Source organism: Astyanax mexicanus, chromosome 2 (assembly GCF_023375975.1).
Source record: "Astyanax mexicanus isolate ESR-SI-001 chromosome 2, AstMex3_surface, whole genome shotgun sequence".
Taxonomy (NCBI): Eukaryota; Metazoa; Chordata; class Actinopteri; order Characiformes; family Acestrorhamphidae; genus Astyanax; species Astyanax mexicanus.
Window position 1 is genome coordinate 3,941,814 of NC_064409.1, and position 17,065 is coordinate 3,958,878.

The following is a 17,065-nucleotide window of genomic DNA, read 5'->3' on the forward strand; positions in this document are numbered from 1 at the left end:
ATTGCCGATTGTGTTTCCACTCGATCAGCCGATTGCTGATACTGATTTTGGGGCTGGGCCAAATAAATGCAACATAGACACCAGGTAAACCTGGTTCAGCTAAGTTGACTGTTAATGAACTAAAGCACTTTACGTTACGAACGTAAATTAATTTCAGGAAATAAAATCACTTCATTTGAAACTGCTCGTTTTAGATCCCTCGCTTGGAATCACTTTGTTTGGAACCGCTTGTGTGAAACCCCTCGTTTGGAACAGCTCGTTTGGAACAGCTCGTTTGGAACAGCTCGTTTGGAACCCCTCGTTTGGAACCCCTCATATGAAACCGCTTGTTTGGAACAGCTCGTTTGGAACAGCTCGTTTGGAACAGCTCGTTTGGAACCGTTTGTGTGGAACCCCTAGTTTGGACTGCTCGTTTAAACACCTTATTTGAAACACCTTGTTTGAAACACGTTGTTTGGAACACGTTGTTTGGAACACGTTGTTTGGAACACCTCGTTTGGAACACCTGGTTTGGAACCATTTCTTTTAAAACCACTTCTTTTGGAACCACTCGTTTGAAACACCTTGTTTGGAACCACTTCTTTTGGAAGCCCTAGTTTGGAACCACCTCGTTTGGAACCACCTCGTGTGGAACCACTTCATTTGGAACCACTTCGTTTGGAATACCTCGTTTGGAACCCCTCGTTTGGAACCACTTTGTTTGGAACCCCTCGTTTGGAACTCCTTGTTTGGAACCCCTCATTTGGAACTGCTCGTTTGGAACCACTTCATTTGGAACTGCTCGTTTGGAACCGTTCGTTTGGAACCCTTGTAAAATTCCATCATTAGTTTACCTACAGAAATGATATGTAAAAAAATCTTTGTACTCTTTGACTTTCTTTAAAAGTTGAAATAATTTTCTTTTTGGCTATAAAGTAGCCGTTTTGGAGATACAGGGTTTTTGTTTTGTGTGACAGTGACAGTATGATATAGTAAGTAGTAAGTACATTTTGCCCGTCTGAAGACTTCACTGGACGGAGGCAGAGCAGTTTGTTACCTGTGATGGCTGACTGCAGTTTTATGATTACAGCACAGTTGTTCTGACAGCACTTTCCAGATGAATATTTCAGATGCCCATGTTTGCTTTCCATCGTCGTCTTCTGCTGATCCCTGCACCAAGTGTGTGTGTGTGTGTGTGTGTGTGTGTGTGTGTGTCCTCGGCAGACAGCAACTATGGAGGGAAACGCAATAGCACGGGGCTTTGGCCTTTCTGCTTCCGACTGATGTAAGGGCTTTTCAGAGAGCTTTTGCCTCGCTGTCCTTTCCGCAAACCTCTGCCCATTAGTTCTCATTGTGGTCTGACCTTCCTCCAGGTTTTTGCTCTTAATGGGCTTTTGCTTAAAGGGCTAGCTCATCTAAAAATGCTAACTTGGTTAAAAAGTGAAAGAGTGTTGTGGCACCTAGCAATCTTTAATAATTCACTGTTACTCCTGTTAGCATTGTTGATCAAACTCTCCCTTTAACTTTTATAAGGATAAAGTTTACTGTAATAAGTTTCAGAATCTGCTTTTTTTAGGCTTGTTTACTTCTATGGCAGCAAAAAAAAAAATATATATATATTTTTTGAAAGATTTAAAGTCCCTATAATATAAATTAATACATTAAAATTTTGGTAAAAAACTTTTTTCATTTAAATCAGATCTTTAAGAGCACACAAAGCACACAAAATATGCAGGAGTGTTCTATGTACTTCTTTACATATTCTTGCCCACATACATATTTTTATGTATGACCCACTTGTACATCTGGCCATGCTTCACTTGCATCACACATCAATCACGCAGTGACAATAAAAAAATTCTGCGTCGACAATTTTTTATAGTTGCCGTTTTAGATTACGTTGACTAATTGTTGCAGCCATACTGCAGGTTCTAGGTAGATTTTTGATCAAAACATGGTCAAATTTATGAAAATATCGTTTGCTAAAATCTGTTAACATTTACATATCAATTAAAGACTAGTTTTATTTTTGACATGTGTGAGTGTCTCCTATAAATGATTTGTAATATTTAAGAGGAAAAAAAGGATGTTTAAACTGTAAAAAAAAGAAAAACTTTGTAGTGATCAAATATATATACATTATATACTGACCTTCCTTTTCTCTCATTTTACTATTTTTAGCTAATTTCTGCAGGGAGGGGCAGATAAACCCAGAACCAAGCCTATAATACCACAATAGGCACAAACACAATTATACATATAGTAAAATATATATATTTTTTTTATTTAGACTACTGTCAAATATTGTGAATTAGGTAGTATAATTATGTTTATCAGTCTATTTAATACAGTATGTCCCAACGTTAAAATAATTGTACTTTCCGCTCAAAAATACACTAAATTATAATTTCCCAATGAAATTTGTGAAGACGTGAACCATACTTTGTAATACTTTGTAATATTTAGGAGAGAAAGGATGTTTAAACTATAAAAAAAGAAAAACTTAGTAGTGATCAAACATATATACATTATATACTGACCTTCCCTTTCTCTCATTTTACTATTTTTAGCCTTACACAAATCTCTCCACTGCTCATTACACAGAACCAAGCCTATAATACCAAAATAGACACAAACAGTACCATTATACATTACATTATACATTAGTCACATTTTATTTAGACTACTGTCAAATATTGTGAATTACGTACTATAAATATGTTTATCAGTCTATTTAATACAGTATGTCCCAACGTTAAAATAATTGAACTTTCCACTTTCCAAGTGGTGAACCATTTTATAGTCTTTACAAGCAAGAAAATACAAATAAATTGCAGGTGCCAGGTAGATTTTTATCAGAACAGGGTCAAAGTTATGAAAATATAATTTTCTAAAATCTGTTAACATTTACTGATCAAATTAATATTGATTAGACTAGTGTATAATCTTCTGAATATAACAATATCTGACGTGTGTGAGTGTCTCCTATAAATACTTTGTAATATTTAGGAGAAAAAAAGGATGTTTAAAAAAAGAAAAACTCAGTAGTGATCATATATACATATATTCATTATATACTGACCTTCCCTTTCTCTCATTTTACTATTTTTCTATTTTTAGCTAATTTCTGCAGGGAGGGGCCGAGAAACTCAGAACCAAGCCTATAATACCACAATAGGCACAAACACAATTATACATATAGTAAAACATATATATGTTTTATTTAGACTACTGTCAAATATTGTGAATTACGTACTATAAATATATTTGTCATTCTATTTAATACAATATGTCCCAACATTAAACTAATTGCACTTTCCGCTCAAAAACACACTAAATGATCATTTTCCAATGAAATTTCTGACGTGAACCATTTTATAGTCTTTATGAGCAAGAAATTACAAATAAATTGCAGGTGCCAGGTAGCATGGTGCTTGATCAAAACATGAACAAATTAATTTAGGTATCATTTGCTAAAATCTGTTAACATTTACTGATCAAACTAAAAGCGATTAGAGTAGTGTAGGGTCTCCTGATCCTGAAAATAATAATATCTGACGTGTGTGACGTTATCTCCTATAAATACTTTGTAATATTGAGGAGAGAAAAGGTTGTTCAAACTACCAAAAAAGAAAAAGCTTGTAGTGATCAAACATGTATACATTATGCTCTGACCTTCCCTCCTTTTATAGCTCACCTAATGTCATTTCCAAGCAGCAGCAAAATATCACAATTTGCCCTTTCTCTTTTCTTTTTGCTGAGGTATAGGTTGACCTATTGGTGTATGGGTGTGTGTGTGTGTGTGTGTGTGTGTGTGTGTGCATGCTCCCCACTTAGTTCCTGGAGGTCCTCCATCCTGTTAGTATTTACTTAAGTCCCATAATTCTGTTTCTCCCCCGTTCTTCCCCTTTAGCTCCAGTGTTTTTCTCTGTGCTTCGGCTGCTGTTTGATTGAAAACAGAGCGCCGCAGATTACAGTTTGTATCGTGCCGAGTTTACTCCACATATCGCGGTGCCTGCGTGATAGTGGAGGCGGTTGCTTAGCAACTGGGCGAACTCGGTGACCGCTCAAACAGTCAGGACTTTCTGTCTCGACATTCCGAAGAGCTCGGCACGCACCGTTCGCCCACCGACACCTTTTTATTTTTTACAGCAAGCAAACAAACATGTGAATAAACAAACATCTTAAACTTCCTAATTACTGCCGTATGCACTTGTTGCGCTGGTGTGTGTTTCTGCCTGGGGCTCAGTGTTGCCCCCTACCTGTTGCATCATCTGTTTTAAAATAAAAATTAACTAAAGATGGTGCTTAAAGGAGAGCTCTGGTGTGAAATTGACTTTAGGTGTAGTAAAACATGATGATAACGAGTACTAACCTGTGTTGAATAGCCCACCTCTTTTCTTCTACAGCTTTCCAAGATTCAGTAATTTTTAGCAGTTTGTCCAAACAAGGCTAGAATTGGTTTTAGTGGGGCATATTTTGCCCCTGCAGATAAATCACTTTTTACACCATCATCCAGGCTCAAAGTTGCTCAACATCTCATTGGTAGAATCCCTAAAGAGCCCTGACGTTTAAAACAAGGCATTAATACTTTAAAAGTGCACAAGAAGTTTATTAAATGTTTGTCACTATACTGCTCATGACTTTACTTTAAGATTTCTGGGCGGTGCCCGCAGATGTAGCTAGGGTTGGTTTTTAATACATTTCTTGTTCTAAATGACTTGTTTTAAATGTCAGAGCTCTCTGGATTCTATAAATCAGGAGTGAAGCTACTTTGAGTCTCAATAACCATGTAAAAAACGATTTATCTGCACAGGCAAAATATGCCCCATTAAAACCCATTCTAGCCTGTTCGGACAAACTGCACAAAAATAGCTGTTTTACTACAACCAAAGTAAATTTTCTTATTATTTTGTATCTTTTTCACACTTTAAAGTTGTTTGTTGATCTGAAAATTTTAATACTAGACAAAGATAACACAAGACAACACAAAATTCAGTTTATAAATGAAGATCTTTTATTAGTAAGTGAAAAACTAATCCAAACCTACAAAAAAGTGATTCCCTTTCAAACCTAATAACTGGCTGGGCCACCTTTAGCAGCAACAAGTGCAATTAAGCGATTTACGAGAGCAGTTCATGTATTTATTTACCACAGCAAATCTTTCAGGTCCTGAAGCAGTAAAACCACCACCATGTTTTACTCTTGGTATAAAGTTTTCTCCCAAACGTTTTGTGGATTATCAAGATGTTTTCTGGCAAAATTGAGACAAGCTTTTTGTTCTTTTTGCTTACAATCTGCCATGCAGGCCATTTTTGTCCGGTCTCTTTCTCAAAGGGAAAAAAATGACTTTTAACTCTTTTAAAGTGAGGCCTACAGTTTTTTTTTTTTTTTTTTTTAAGATGTTGTTCTGGGTTCTTTGGTGACCTCTTGGATGAGTTGTCACTGTGCTCTTGGGGTGACTTTGGTCAGCTGGCCACAGGATTTTGAAATGTTGAAATTTCTGTGTGTCTTTCTGTTTTTTGTTCTAGGCTGGAGAAGGAAAAGGCCCAGGCGCACGCCAAAGCTCATGCCGATGCGCAGGCCCAGGTGCAGGACGAGGTGAGCAGGATCCTGGCTGCAGAACGAGTGGCTTCTCAGGACAGTGTCCAGCGAGCCGTGCTGCGAGAGAGAATCAGCACTGAAGACGAGCGTCTCCGAGCACAGCTCTATGTGAGTATCATACTGAACAGACCCAAACCTCCAGCCTTTCTCAAGAAATTCAGCTCTTTTCTGACTGGCTGAAGATTCAATTTTACAAAGCTAATCACGTACAACCTCACTCGTTCATTATATGATAACAGTTTACAACTTTTTCTGGCAACCCAGCCATACCCACTCAACACTCAAAAACTTGAGTAAATGTACATAATTATGGTTTTCAGTGATGGATAGGTGAGAAAAAAGAAGAAGAAGAAGAAGAAGAAGAAGAAGGGAATAAAAAAGGCTAGAGAAAGAGAAAAAGACAGAAGAGAGAGAGAGAGAGAGAGAGAGGGAGATGGATGGATAAAAAAAAGGAAAAAGGAAGACAAGACAAGGAGAGAGACAAATAGGGGGAGATGAATGCAGGATGGATGGATGGATAGAGGAATAAGAAGGGGAAAAAGGCTAGAGAAGGAGAGACAGAAAAGCAGACAAACAGAGGGAGATGGATGGATGAAAAAGAAAAAGGAAAGCTAGAGAAGAAGAGAGAGACACAAATAGAGGGAGATGGATGTTGGATGGATGAGAATGAAGATTTAAGAAGGAGAGACAGATAAATAGAAGGGGGCGGATGGATAGATGGATGGATAAGAAGAAAAAAAAAGATGGCTAGAGAAGGAGAGGAAAAGAGACAGACAGTGGAAGATGGATAGATGGATAAAAAGGGAAGGAGGTTAGAGAAGGATATGGATGGATAATAAGAAGAGAAGAAAGAGAAGGAGAGAGAGACAGACAGACCGACAAATAGAGATGGATGGATGGATGAATAAGAAGGTAAAAAAGAAGGCCAGAGCTGGAGAAAAGAGACTGTTAGACAAACAGGGAGACAGGTGGTGGGCGATGGATGATTGAGAAGAAGAAAGAAAAAGAAGGCTAGAGAAGGAGAGAAAGAGAGACAGACAAACATATAAATGGATAAATGGATGGATGGATGTATAGATAAAAGAGCAGCACGTGCAGATGTTTCAGCCTTTCATGCTTCCCTCCTCTTCTGGCAACTTTTATGGAGATGCGGATTTCATTTTCCAGCAGGACTTGGCACTCTGCCCACACTGCTCCAAAAGTACCAATTGGTCTTATATAATATACATTTTTTCTGAGACATTGATTTATGGGTTTTCATTGGCTGTAAACCATAATCATCAACAATAAAAGAAATAAACTCTTAAAATAGATCACTCTGTGTGTTTAATACATTTATATAATATGAGTTTCACATTTTAAACCGAATTACTAAAAGAAAGCAACTTTTTAATGATATTCTATTTTTTTTAGATGCACCTGTGGCAGTGGTGTTAAATCCAGGGAATAGTGCATGTATGGACACTGTATATCTTTATTAAGAGCAGTAGTGGGTTCTTGAGCAAGGCTTGGTGCATACACACAGACGATGGCCGTATTTCATCATGCCCTCGTTTGGTTTTAATGCAGAATGAACGCGTGTAGACAGCGGTGTGCTGTAATTTTATTTGCAGTAAATTGCACTTTGTAAACACATTCTAGGATGGGCGATTCCTCCATTGGTGTTGACGGGGAGAAGATTATGTTGAGTATGAAGTAAAAAGCTGCATGCCCCCGAGAATTTAAGCTGTTTACAAACCTGCGGTATTGATTATATAGCTCATTTCACACATTGTTCCTGCTCTGTAAAATAAACCGCAATCATTTGGATTAGGACAAAGCAATACTATAATTCAGCAGCTGCAGGCTACGGGGGTGGTGGTGGTAGTGGGGGGGTGTTTGGTATATGATTGGGTTAGTTTGTATAAGGAAGAGATCAAATAAAGACTTGTAGAAACTATAGGGGTGTGCCATAGCATTTATGTATTGTACATTTTTTAATATTGTGAACAATATTAAACCCTGAGATATCGTGCCATATCACCCACCCCTAATTATAACATCAAAGTACTACTTTTTTGCTGTTTTTAGCAAATTCACACTGTTCTTATTTCCTCATTTCCTTGTTGTTTTATTCTATAAACCAAATTCCAGATAGAAATATTGTGATTTAGAGCATTTATTTGCAGAAAATGAGATGTCTAAAATAAAACAAAAAAGATGAAGAGTTCAGAAATCAATATTTGGTGGAATAAACCTGGTTTTAATCACAGTTTTCATGCATCTTGGCATCATGTTCTCCTCCACCAGTCTTACACACTGCTTTTGGATAACTTTATGCTGCTTTACTCCTGGTGCAAAACAATTCAAGCAGTTCAGTTTGGTGGTTTGATGGTTTGTGATCATCCATCTTCCTCTTTATTATATTCCAATTTGGTTTTCAATTTGGTAAAATTAAAGATAATCATCATTTTTAAGTGTTTCCTGAGCTGTATCTGTACAGTATCATTTATTTTACTTTAATCCTGGATATATGGAAATATTTGGAGTGCATTTTTATTAGTATCATGATATTCTGGATCATTGCTGTTACTAATCTAATGATAAAAAATATTGTATTTTTTAAATATCTCAGTTAGGGCTGTGCCATATCATATTATATGTAATAATACAATTTATTTTTTTTTATTTTGTTGCAGTAGTGTATTCTTGAAATATGTTTTTTAATTCAGTGTTTTGTCATATCGCCAAAAATATCGTCATTGCTAATAATACCATGAAATATTGTGATATTATTTTAGGCCCATATCGCCAACTACTACAGGATTCAGCTTTTTGCTGTTTGTAGCAAAAAGAAAATTTGTGCACTTTTTAGACTCTCCCCAACTAAGGAGCAGCATGTACCAACTTCACTCTCTGAAGCTATTGTATTTTCTACATTGTTGGCCAGACGTCTTTTTCTGTAATTCTGGAAGCAATGTTTTTTCTTTTGATCTTTGGTTGAAGACTTAAAACTGTCTACTAGAGCTGGGTAATATGGCCCCAAAAAAAATCTTTGATTTAAAAAAAAAAAAAAAATCCGATTTACGATTTAAATCGATTTTTTCCCCAACTAAAATCTCCTAAAAGTCGCTAGAAGTCGCTAAATTACGTCATCGCCTAATTTGCATAATACCTGTTTTTGAAGCTGTTGTGAGAGAGAAAAAAGTGAGTAAAAAACACTCTAAATATGTTAGAAGTGATACAAGTAAACTTCAACAAATAACTTCTGTTGCTTTTTAAATAGGAAGTCACGTCTCAAAATAACTTTATTTTTATGTAAATTACATAAATCAGGGTGGGGGGGGATTGGGTGATGGGCGCGTGGGAGGGAGAGAGGGGCGGGGCTAAGCTCAGGGGAGCATCGGTGGTGAAAATTAAAACTCAGAGAAAATCAATTTTCATAAAAAACACATCGTCCTTAACTGTAAATTCGAATTAATTGATAAAATCGATTAATCGCCCTATCGCCCTAACAGCTCTATTGTCTGCATTAACAGAATAGAATAGGATAAACAATGAATAGAAACATTAATCAATTATTTAATCAATTATTTAATCCCCTGAATGCCCCACATCCTCCTTAAGGCCTTAAGACATTATTCTCTAATAAGTTAAAACATCTCTGTAGATGGAAAGAGTTGAATTTTGTTTGTAGCTTTATTCATTGTAAAGTGCATTACTTTTATTGATATTTATTAATTAATTATTGTTGATTAGAAATTCAAAAAAATCTGACTCTTCTCATTTCCCATTAAATAATATCTACTAGAGATGTAGTATATCAGTCCAGTATAATTTAATTTACTTCAATAATAAATTATTAGTTATTATTATTATTATTATTATTATTATTAAGACATAGTGGATCATTGACTTTTGTAAAAGATCATTGCCTGTTTGCTGAAAATCTTAATCAGGGTGTGCTATGTGTATCTTATGCAATAGTATTGCCATATAATACATAATAATTTTGTTGAAGTAGCATATTTAATATTTTGTTTCAATGCCAAGAATATCCTTATCTCAAAAATGGCCTGAAATATCGTCATATTATTTTAGGACCCTATCGCCCTCCCCTGGAAGAACCCTTTAGAGAAACGCAGACACAGTTTCAGTGCTACCGTGTACCGGTACTCATAAAAGCATGGATTCATTTGTTGTTTTTCTTCATGAGCACGTTGTCAGGCAGACCGAACCCGTCCAATCTCATTTCATTTTCAGCATTCCTTTTGAAATGGGTTTGCCTTAATAGAATCTGACGGGTTATCAGCTTCCTCGCGCGGTGTCTCTCATGTAATGGTCAGTCTTGGCTGCGCATTCGTTTAAAAATTCTCCTTTCTTCTTCTGCAGTGGAGGAGGACGTTTTTTTCTTCTTCAGCGTCGTATCAGTAGGACAAAAGAGTGATCCCACTATTAATGAAAGCTTTTTTTCATGTTACCTGGCTTGCGAATGTAATGTTCCCGTCACGCTTTGATCAAGATGCGCGACGCGAGCCTCTCGCGTGGTTTTAATCTCTCCTCAGGTCTGACGTATGCATGTTTATTGTTGTTTTAAACAGTTTTTCAATGATGTGGCATGGCTGTTTATTGCATTAAGCCCCTCATAACTTTGAGAGTGCGTAATTTTTCCAGCATACATATAGCCTCATTGCAGGAGAATGGATTTACGCATCGACAAGACGAGATGGTTTTTTAATAAACCGAACAGCCGCCTGAAAGTCCACGGCAGCGCAATTCTCTCTGATCAATACTTTGCCCTTATATCGCAGAATAGTGTGGGCTGTAGCATGTTTGTAATTGAAAATTGAAATGAGCTTAAATCGCCTCTAAAACATCAATAAGTGTTTGAAAGTTCTCGCTGGGGGTAATGCGCAGTTCTGCTGTACTCAGCATGCCACCAATAGATGGACCTTTCAGAGATGATTTGTTATGTTCTTTGTCCGTCCAGCGTGGCCTCTTTCCTATGGGCTCCTGCCTGGAAAGGCCCTCGATCTTTAACCATCAATCACGGCTCCTGAATCGCGTCCTTTACGCAGAATCAAAGCTGGACCTCGGCGCTTTGTGCCCCTCTGCACTTTGGCGCGTCTCTCCCGCACTCTCGGGACATTACCACAGACCAGTGCGTCCGTGTGTTATTAGTTGTATTCTCTGGGGTCCAGGGATAGTTTAAACAGAATCAGGTCATGTGGACAAAGCTAGACTGGATTTCTAACCCCTGCTTTCTGCTGGTTTAAAGTTGCAGAGAGTTGCTCCCTCAAATTAGCACTGTGTAGGCCCTGAAGGATTTGCGGCTGTCTTTTAAAAAGAAGCTGGATTTTAGATAGTTATAGAAGTTTGACTTCAGAGTTAAGAAAGACTCTCTTGTCATTGTGTGCCAGTGGAGTGGAACCAATATTAACACTTCTCCCTAATCTGTGTATTTGTATTGGACTGTTTTTGGCTGCTTATTTGAAAGGCTTAACCTGGAAGTTAAGTGGAACTACCTTATAAAATGGCTAAAAAGTCAAAAAGTGAACTAAATTATCCTAAATGCTTTAATTTCCTGTAGGATTTTATAGAATCATTGGCGGTTCTAGGCCATTTCAACTGTGTGGTCAGTCTAGGGCCAATGGTTATGTAAGAGGGGGCGACTTACTTTAGATTACACCTAAAAATGATGATTTTCTTTGATTTTACCAAATAAAAAATCTCTGGAATATAGTCAAGAGGAAGACAGATGATCACAAGCCATCAAACCACCAAACTGAACTGCTTGAATTTTTGCACCAGGAGTAAAGCAGCATAAAGTTATCCAAAAGCAGTGTGTAAGACTGGTGGAGGAGAACCTGGTGGTCATTAAAAACCTTTTTAGATCTTTTGGTCAGTGCCTTTTTGGTATCAAATTTCAATACCCAGTCCTAGACGCTTTGTCATCGCATGTTTGCAGAAGTGTGTGGATTCATGCCTTTTTTAGGGGATCCGTAGGGGGGTCCAATCATGTTGCCCACCACCCACCCCCCAGAACCGACTAGTGTTTGGGACGCATAACTGTATAGCTGGCTTTTGTGTGTAGTTGTTTGTGTGTGTATGGGTGTGTGTGAAGGAGTTTATTTTTATTTTTCCCCTCCACACATCTTAGGAGATATCGATCCTGCTCTCATCAGGATTCTGGTCATGCTTGGGCCTCCCGTTTCTCTGTCACGTGCAATAGCATTGGTGCTCATGAGTACTCCACTGCGTTCTAGTGGAATTGCCACGAACGTGCCGAAATTAGCCACACCAATTACCAACCGCCGAGCCGACAACTGTGCAGCTCTCGTGATGATCTGAGCCTGTTGCTGCTGTTCGATTGCACTTCTTCCTCTCCTGGTACAGATAATAATTCTCCCAGGACCTCTGGTTCTGTCGCTTACAGCACTAGGCCTGGCTCTTTTCATGCATTTGCCAAAAACACTTGGTATATTTTAACATTTGGTTTCATTCTGTAGTACATTCCAAATGTTTTGAAGGAAGTAGTTTTTTTAAATATATACATATATGGGTTGGGCAAAAAAAAAAAAAAAAAAAAAAAAAAAAAAAAAATATATATATATATATATATATATATATATATATATATATATATATATATATATATATATATCCCCTTGAGACCCAGACTTTTGCTTGGATTATCTTAATATTTTAAATAATCCTTAGTCCAAAAAAAAAAAAAAGTAAATAGACAAGTTTTAAACATAAAATTTGATGAGAATTTTAACCTGGTCAATATTACTGTTTGGGTTGGACTGGCTGTAGAAACTTTTGACTGGGATTCCCGCCATCATGTTTTAAATCTGTTGAGTCTCCATATGAGGCCAATAGGTCAACGTTAAAAAAAATGCATCATGGTGCAAAGAAGCAGAAATATAATGTCCACATATGAGGACACAAGGTCTCAAGAGGATATATATATTTATAAAGTGGTATCCTTCCTTATTTTATTTATTTATTTATTATTATTTTTCTTAGGAATATTAAGCAGCCTCCTTCAACCTTGCTTGCGGCTTTTATATTAAACATGCTGTACACATAACTAAGCTCTTGTCTTTCAGTTCAGTATAAGAAAAAGTGTGAAATATGTAAATTACTGTTATATAAAAGAGTACATTTTTTTTATAGGTTTTTGACAGAATCTCCATACCTAAGTGTGAATCAAGTTTAATATTTCATAAAAAAAGTAAGTAAATGATGTTGGTTGGTTGGTTGATGCTGCAGTTGGTCTGCAGGTTTAGGTTCAGCAACAGTATGTGCTAAAAGAATGAGGTCAGCTGACTACCTGAATATACTGAATATAGAACAGGTTATTATAGACCTGGATCAATGGATTTTTTTTCTTTCCTGATGGCACGGCCATATTCCAAGATGAGTAACTGTGTTTAGTGGGTTTTAATAGACAACAGCACCAGCATATCAGTTTACCACAATACCCTATATCCTCGAACCCCCTAGATTTGCAGCCTTTAAGTACTTTTAATTACGAGAAGCTGAACTAAACAAGTAAGTTTAGTCTACATTCCTCTAATGCCCGGATTAGACTACACGATTTTAGCCCGATTTTGACCCGATAAATGGCATGCGTCCGAATTTCAGTGTTGAGAGCGAAAAAAGGTCCGTGTAGTGTGACATAGTCAAAGAGCAGTAATTAGACGTGAGCGACGTCGTCGTAAAGACTAGCATGGAAGAATTTTTGGTATTTTATCGCCTAGTTTGACATGTTGCTCGGCGACATGCTCTCTGACGCTGACCAATAGGAAGACAGAGCGTTCTGTGGTGCAAAGCATGCACACGAAGCATGTAATGTTCATTTGGGTCACCCAAGAACGAGCCCACAGTCGCTTTTCCCTCTTTTTTAGTTTTTCTGAGCACAAAAGCACTTCCATCACGCAAAGCGCTTCTGTAGCATGATTGTCAGATTCTATGCGCCTCCCCCTTGATGACCTACGAACTCACGCGAGGACGCGGAGGATGATTGGTCGGTGACTAATGTATAGTGTTGCCAGTCCCCTGAGAATGACACAAAACGAAAATAACTGCTTAATCTGACCAAAATGTTGTGTAGTCTGAGCTGTAAATGCATTAAATGTGTTAAATCTGATTCAGCAGGTGACCAAGGAGACCCTGTCTTAGCATGCAGTCATAGTGTGATCTGATCGGAAAATGAATGCACTCTTCATCTTTCCCAGTCACATGTTTGTCTCTTATATCTTGTGCCATTACTTGATGTCAGCATTGAGGTTGTGATTAAATTTGGATTTGTAATAATATTCACACATTTCCGCCGGAGTTATCCCACAGAAATCCCATTTTCAAGATGTCACAAAACTCCGCTGCAGTTCTTCATGCACAAATGCTCTCAGCGTTTCTGCCCATTAATAAAGTCGTTAAGTCTGATAGCGTTTTTGGATTTCAGTGACTCGGGCCTTGCAGCAAAGTATCAGGCTGCCCAATCAATCATAAAGCACATCATTTTATTCAGACACTGGCACTCCCCGGGGCAGACATTTCAATCAAGCGCCGAGTCATCAATCTCCCGCTCAGTGACCGGCGTGACTCGCTTGATGGCTGGGGGATTGTGAATTGTTGAGACAACAAGAACAGACACTCTTGCAAAAGCCCCTAAAATGTGTGTCTAAGAAAGCGTGAAATGTTTGGCAATTCTTCACCCTGTAAAGCAGCAGAGCAGCGAGGATGCTGCTTTTCATTGTGCTCAAACACTGTTCAGTAATCTGTTGGGAAGCTTGTTGCACGTTTTTAAGGACGAGTGTTTCCGAAAAGCTTGTCTGCACAATATGCATGAATCCCATTAGTGTATTTAAGAGCGACTACGTGGAATTGGATTGAATTGGATTTTTATTGCTGTGTTAAAGTAAGATTTAGGCTAGTGAACTAGGACTTTGTGGACTTTCTGTACATTTTCCCCTCCCTCACCTCAAATCCAGTTTTCTGCTCCCACAATAAACTCTTCCTATTAAACTCTCCGGATGTTTTTATTTGATGGTTGGATGGCCTGAAGACGCCACTTCGCTTAAGCTCATATTTCAAGGGGACAACTTCTCCAACCCCCCCCTTTACTTCCTCCTCTTCCCTCGCTTCTCCGCTCTTCTTTAGCTTTGCTGGTCCTCAGAAAAGTGCCGGCTATAGCAAATGCCCCTTTGCAAATCTGTGCGCTTGAAAAATGCTGTTGCATTTTAGATACAGCCGACTGGTCCTCCCTGATAATGCCCAACAATTTAATTTCCCAGGTATTAAAGAGCACTTGCCGGGTCTTGATTTGGATGTACTTGTAGTTTGTAGTGTTCGGAGAGGGGCGTTTAATCTGTGACTGGCTGTAAATTTACCTTAAGTCTTTAATAACAACATAGTTTATGTATAGATACTTTTAAAAAGAAGTTGGGAACTTTTCTCTACATACCTATCTGTATATAAAGTCTTCTTCAACTTTACTCTTTGTCAACAATCATCAATCTGTGGTGACCCTAAATTTATATAAAAAAGTAGCGTGGTCAAATTTAAAGCGTGAACGCACCTGTTTAATATGGAATCAGTATCTCATTGTTATTTTTTTAATCCAAGTTAGATTACGCTACCAAGTTTGACGCCATCAATCTGCCCCGCCCAGGACGTTTTCAGCATATCTTCTTGCTATATTTCCTTTCTTGTTCCCATGCCAGACAGCTCTGACCAATCAGAGGAGATGATGTGCTTGTGCTCGGTTTATTGATGCGCATTTTGGTGCGTTTAGGTGTTTTTATGCCTGTGTGAAAACAAACCAAACAGAGGGAGAAACGCTCCAAATAAACAAACTCATCAACTGATCTGGATCAAAGAAACTTTCACAACTACAGGTGTGAAAACTCTATTTTAAACTCAGCTAACTAAGATCTAATTCAGAAATCCTTACAACCAAGCTGAGATCTCTTTATAATAAAGTAAAGAAAAAGTTTCATCTATCCATTTTATCATGCATTCTGTATTATAACATGGTTGCACCCATGTTCACTTTGATTTAGGCATCCTAGAAAGTGCATAAAGCTAAAATTGGGAAAAACTGTAGCTGTCACACCATGGAAATGCTGTGCACGCCTTACAGAGTTTCTTTTTTATTATTTGTTTAATGCACAGAATTACACCATTGTTAGAGATACTAAAATATTGTTTTATGCCATAATTTCTCGCTAATGTACACGGCCAAATACCCAACCCACTCATTAATACATGTGATGTCAGACTTCGCCTCTTTTCGAACTGCTGTGACCCGGTTCTGATACATCAGCTCACAGACGCAGCCTTGTGCTGATCATCATCACCCTAGGAGTGATGAGGGGAAAGAAAGAGCGCCATTTACTGTACTGGACCCACCCAGAGAGAGAAAGGCCAATTGTGCTCTCTCAGGGCTCTGGCAGCTGATGGCTACTGAACCACTCAGAGCCCACTGAACCACTCAGAGCCCCATTGTGCCGTGATTTCTAGCGAGAATGAAGTTTAAGTTTTAATATAAGGTGGGATCTGACGTGTTTTTAATTTCCTTAATGCAATTGGCGAAGAGAAAAAAGAAAATAGTGTACATTGCCTGAACTGGTTACCCGGCCTGTATACAAGTCTGCCTCTTTGCAAATGAAATAACACATGAGCCAACACAAGTGTTGTGTGTTTCACCGCTGATAACAAACAGAATCTGACACATATGCTGCACAGAGTGTTATTCTAAGGTATTCCTGTCTGTTTGTATTAAGGTATGGTTGAATCAGCTGTGTTGAGAGTGTCATTGAGCTGTGTTTTGGTTGCCACATTAGTGATTTTGGTGTACGAGTTTCTCCCCCCATCTGAGAGAGTTCCTGTCACTCTCATCATATTCTCTGTGGTGCCCTGTGTCTTTCCTTATCCTTCTGAGAGATTCGCTCCTGCTGTCTCTCCCTACTTGTCTCTCCATTCAGGGGTGCCAGTGTTTTGCTCGGACTGAAACTGCCCCTAATTGGCTGCCTCTACGGTTGGCACTGGTGCCCACTGCTCACCCTGGCAGCTAATTGGCTCTGCTGGCCGCCCGTTCACCGAACTGCGGCTACTCTGGGATTGATGGATGGAGGCAGGTGTCAGAAAAGCTGTTTTCTGACAGAGAGGCTTGTAAAGTCAATTTACAGCCCAAAAAGCAGCAGGGGGCACTTCGGCATGCAGTTGATCGGCAGGAGAGAGACTGTGTTTTGGAATGCACGCTTATTTTTAGACTTGCTTTTAGAAGTTGAATCGGATTTTTCCCTGGTGGTATTAAAAATCGCTTCCCAGAGGAGATGGCGAAGAGAAGGGTTATAGAACATGAGGATTCAGACATGCTTTCTCTTTGGTCCTGGTCTAAACTATTACAGTACACCTTGCATTAGTTTAATGTACACGTTTTTTGTTCTAAGCAACTATACATCCCCGTTCTGCCTCTCTGCTATTAACA

General features: G+C 38.4%; 1 protein-coding gene across 5 annotated transcripts in view; it reads left to right on the forward strand.

The window, feature by feature from the left end:
- Nucleotides 1-17,065, forward strand: part of chchd3a (coiled-coil-helix-coiled-coil-helix domain containing 3a) — a 116,267-nt gene that overhangs the window by 35,908 nt on the left and 63,294 nt on the right. For all 5 annotated transcript variants that reach the window (XM_049475008.1, XM_049475009.1, XM_049475010.1 and 2 more), the window contains one exon: nt 5,511-5,691. In XM_049475008.1, the coding sequence (XP_049330965.1) occupies nt 5,511-5,691 (181 nt within the window). The remainder of the gene's footprint in view (nt 1-5,510; nt 5,692-17,065) is intronic.